The sequence below is a fragment of the Pterocles gutturalis genome, unplaced genomic scaffold (genome assembly GCF_000699245.1).
Source record: "Pterocles gutturalis isolate BGI_N339 unplaced genomic scaffold, ASM69924v1 scaffold4260, whole genome shotgun sequence".
Lineage (NCBI taxonomy): Eukaryota > Metazoa > Chordata > Aves > Pterocliformes > Pteroclidae > Pterocles > Pterocles gutturalis.
Window position 1 is genome coordinate 4,609 of NW_010140508.1, and position 1,668 is coordinate 6,276.

Genomic DNA, 1,668 nt, shown 5'->3' on the forward strand with positions numbered 1-1,668 from the left:
CTTAGGGGAGCTCCTGCACAGGTTATGAAAATGAGACTCATTAGGAAAATGGGGCCAAGACATGTCCTACAGCTGTACAGTTTTAGGGAGCCAAGACTGTGACATTACTGCAGGGTGACTCACCAAAGCCAGGAGCATTTTGTGGAATTTGCTGTGAAATGACAGGACTTGACGCGGCTGCTGCAATGCTGGGACCGACGCATCCTTGTGCTGTTTGAACCCTGCCGTGAGCTGGGTGCTGAAGGAGGAGGTCCCCTCCCTGCCCCTGGCCACACCATGCCCCTGGCTGGGCTGGCACGTGTCTCTGCTGCTTCAAAGACCAACTAGTGAGGTGGTCCATGCCACTGGCAGAGATGGAAACGTCACCTGCAATGGGGACAGAAACCGCAACAGCACAGCAATCAGGCACCCATACCCCAGGCGAGCTATTTTGCCATAAATCAGTGTTTTTTCCCCAGTTTTAGATGCTGATGCAGCTTGCATCTCACAGGCAGATTATTAAATAACAAAACTGCTACCCACCCCAGCCAGGTGACAGCAGGGGGACAGGCTGCATGCAGGCTGTGCTGGCCTCCCCTGTCACTGCCCCTCCACACTGTGCCAGCCCCTGGGGACCACGCTGCCCACCATGCACTCCCGTAACCACTGGCACCCCAAAGCATCATCACACAGCGTGAGCTGGGTTTGAGTAACAGCCCCAAACGACCCAGCTTTTTTGCAAAAGAGGCTAAATCAAAGACATGGGCAATGCAGGGAAAGGCCAGTGGGTTTGCTGGAGGTGAGCTGGGAGCAGCCTGCCACATCGTCAGAGGCTGGCTGCAATGAAACCTTTGCAGCAGGGGGTTCTCAGTCGTGGAGCATCATTGGCAAAATACCTTCTAATTGCCAGGCTTGCCGGGGGCAGGTGGTAGCACCAACATGAGATACGTTTCAAGTCTCAGTGGAGACACTGACACACATCACAGGCATCTAATGGCACTTGTATTGGTGATGCAGCCCTTCATGCATGCAATACATTTGCTATTACCACCATAGCCTGAACACTAATCACCCCTGGGACCAGGTGACAGGTGAACCGTGGGCTCAAGACTAAACAGTGAATTTAAGCAACAGAAGGCAGAAGGGAAAAGGTAGGAGAAGCCGCCCACAACAGGGCCCTACTTCTCACTTTAAGAGGGGAAATTCGTGGGGAGGTGTCCTGGGGACAGTGGTGGGGGATCACCTTGCTGACATCCCTGCGTGTCCTTTCAGACGAGCGCCGTGCTGTGCGCAGGTGGCTGTGTCCTGCTGGCCCTCAGCTCGCTGCTGGCCATCGTCGCTGTCCTGCTGCCCGGCGGAGCCTGCGAGAGGCGAGTCTGCACCCTGGCTGGCTACATGCAGACAGCGGCAGGCAAGTGATGGGGACTTTGCTCTTTGGGGTAGAAAGATGGGGTTTCTCCACGGTGCTGCTGGCCATTCATGGCATCCTGGATCTCAGCAACAAAAGGCACTTGCAAACCCTAACCAATGCTGGAAGAGAACAGTCCTTTGCTATAGCAATTGCCTCCTGTATCCATGCTTATAAAACCTATTAAAAATCCCCTCTGCCCAAATACACAGGTCTGTGGCAGAGAGTCTGGGCTGCAGGTCCTGCTCGCTGCCCCCTGCTCTGGTTCTCATAGCGGGGGG

The 1,668-nt window shown here is 54.9% G+C and overlaps 1 protein-coding gene across 1 annotated transcript in view; it reads left to right on the forward strand.

The window, feature by feature from the left end:
• The first annotated feature begins 1,234 nt into the window (after positions 1 to 1,234).
• TMEM211 (transmembrane protein 211) overlaps positions 1,235 to 1,668 on the forward strand; it is a 49,337-nt gene continuing 48,903 nt past the window's right edge. Inside the window, exon 1 of the mRNA XM_010083691.1 lies at positions 1,235 to 1,390. Coding sequence (XP_010081993.1) covers positions 1,375 to 1,390 — 16 coding nt within the window. The 5' untranslated portion in view covers positions 1,235 to 1,374. The remainder of the gene's footprint in view (positions 1,391 to 1,668) is intronic.